This window comes from Nematolebias whitei, chromosome 14, assembly GCF_014905685.2.
Source record: "Nematolebias whitei isolate Nwh7 chromosome 14, NemWhi1, whole genome shotgun sequence".
Lineage (NCBI taxonomy): Eukaryota > Metazoa > Chordata > Actinopteri > Cyprinodontiformes > Rivulidae > Nematolebias > Nematolebias whitei.
The window spans coordinates 30,025,382-30,027,267 of NC_056511.1; the positions used below are offsets into that span (position 1 = coordinate 30,025,382).

Below are 1,886 nucleotides of genomic sequence, written 5' to 3' on the forward strand. Positions count from 1 at the left end.
GCACCTGTAGCCCATTTCCTGCACACGCCTGTGCACGGTGGCTCTGGATGTTTCTACTCCAGACTCAGTCCACTGCTTCCGCAGGTCCCCCAAGGTCTGGAATCGGCCCTTCTCCACAATCCTCCTCAGGGTCCGGTCACCTCTTCTCGTTGTGCAGCGTTTTCTGCCACACTTTTCCCTTCCCACAGACTTCCCACTGAGGTGCCTTGATACAGCACTCTGGGAACAGCCTATTGGTTCAGCAATTTCTTTCTGTGTCTTACCCTCTTGCTTGAGGGTGTCAATGATGGCCTTCTGGACAGCAGTCAGGTCGGCAGTCTTACCCATGATTGCGGTTTTGAGTAATGAACAAGGCTGGGAGTTTTTAAAAGCCTCAGGAATCTTTTGCAGGTGTTTAGAGTTACATCGTTGATTCAGATGGTTAGGTTAATAGCTTGTTTAGAGAACCTTTTCATGTAATGCTAATTTTTTGGGACAGTCATTTTGGGTTTTCATGAGCTGTATGCCATAATCATCAGTATTAAAACAATTAAAGACCTGAAATATTTCAGTTGGTGTGCAACCCAACCGGAAGTTATTTTTTTTAAACTTTATTTAGAGAACAAAAAAAAAAAGAGACAATCTTAAACGTCAAAAATGATACTGATAAACAAACAAAAAAATAATAATCTGTCATATTTTAAGGGCCACATTATCAGAAACAAGTCAACATATTTAAGATTAAATAGCTGGAAGTTAGTTTAAGTCACTCGTACTATTAAAAACTTTCAGATACTTAAAAGAACGCTTGGATTATTGACTAGAGATTTTTTATACATTTTATAAAATGTACACAAAAAATGCTAAATAGGTTCAAAAGAGCTGTTCCTCATATCGAACTGCGTCAAAAACATGCAACTATCCAACTCATCCTTCCTAAAAAAAACAAAACATTTACACATTTTCTTCATTTCCGGAGTGCAAAATGCAGGGAACCCTCAGATTATACCCATCACAGCGAACTTGTCCAAAAGGCAAACTTACCTATTTATCTTTTAGTTCAGTAAATGCTTATCTTAACTGAGAAAAGGGGAGGAGAAAGCCTTTCCCCAGGACGAAAGAACATTTTGGTTGTTGGCTGCATTGATCATAAAGCCAAGACCAGGAAACCAGTTTAGCATCCATGCATAAACCATTGTCTGGTATAGTATAAAGTTGATTCATTACATTAAAGTACAATTCCATAATATAAAGATTTAAAATGAAAGGCAGCAGAAATATATCTGCCCTTTTTCCCCCCCCCAAACTATTTCAATAATAATATTCAACAAAAATTAATAACTTTTTTCCTAATACAATATTGTAATCCATTGTCAAGCTGTTCAAAGCAGCCATTTGTTAGAAATAGCTTTAACCTCTTAACCATTTCGTTTCAGTTTTTGCTGTACAGCACTTCAGCTGGCCTCGTTGCTGCCATTAGTGGCATGTGCTGGTTAAGATTGTCATCTAGGACATGAGGAATTCAAAAAACGTTCAATACAAACACTTTTGTATTGAACGTTTTTTTTTTTTTTTTTGAATTTGTGGTGTATTTGAGTTCAGATCAGAACGGTTGTGAAAAGCTGAAAGTTTGCCACCCAGGTGAAAAGTTTATACCGTATATCAAAGAAATGAGAATTAAAAACTCAATTAAACTCTGAAGTGTAAAGTTTAAATTTTTTATTAACAGTTTAAACATTTTGGTCACATCTTAAAACATTTCCAGCAACATCTTCGTTTTAATGAGTCATGCAGAACAGACAAACATTACTAAAGTGGAATCAGGACATTTACTGCCCACCCCTCAGACGCAGGACCAGGTGGAGGGTGGATTCTTTCTGGATGTTGTAGTCGGACAGGGTGCGGCC

At 37.7% G+C, this 1,886-nt stretch overlaps 1 protein-coding gene across 2 annotated transcripts in view; it reads right to left on the minus strand.

Annotated features, from left to right (window-relative positions):
- Positions 1–1,683: 1,683 nt before the first annotated feature.
- LOC119420620 (polyubiquitin) overlaps positions 1,684–1,886 on the minus strand; it is a 1,111-nt gene continuing 908 nt past the window's right edge. For both annotated transcript variants that reach the window (XM_037688035.1, XM_037688036.1), the window contains exon 2: positions 1,684–1,886. This exon is cut by the window's right edge. In XM_037688035.1, coding sequence (XP_037543963.1) covers positions 1,809–1,886 — 78 coding nt within the window. In that variant the 3' untranslated portion in view covers positions 1,684–1,808.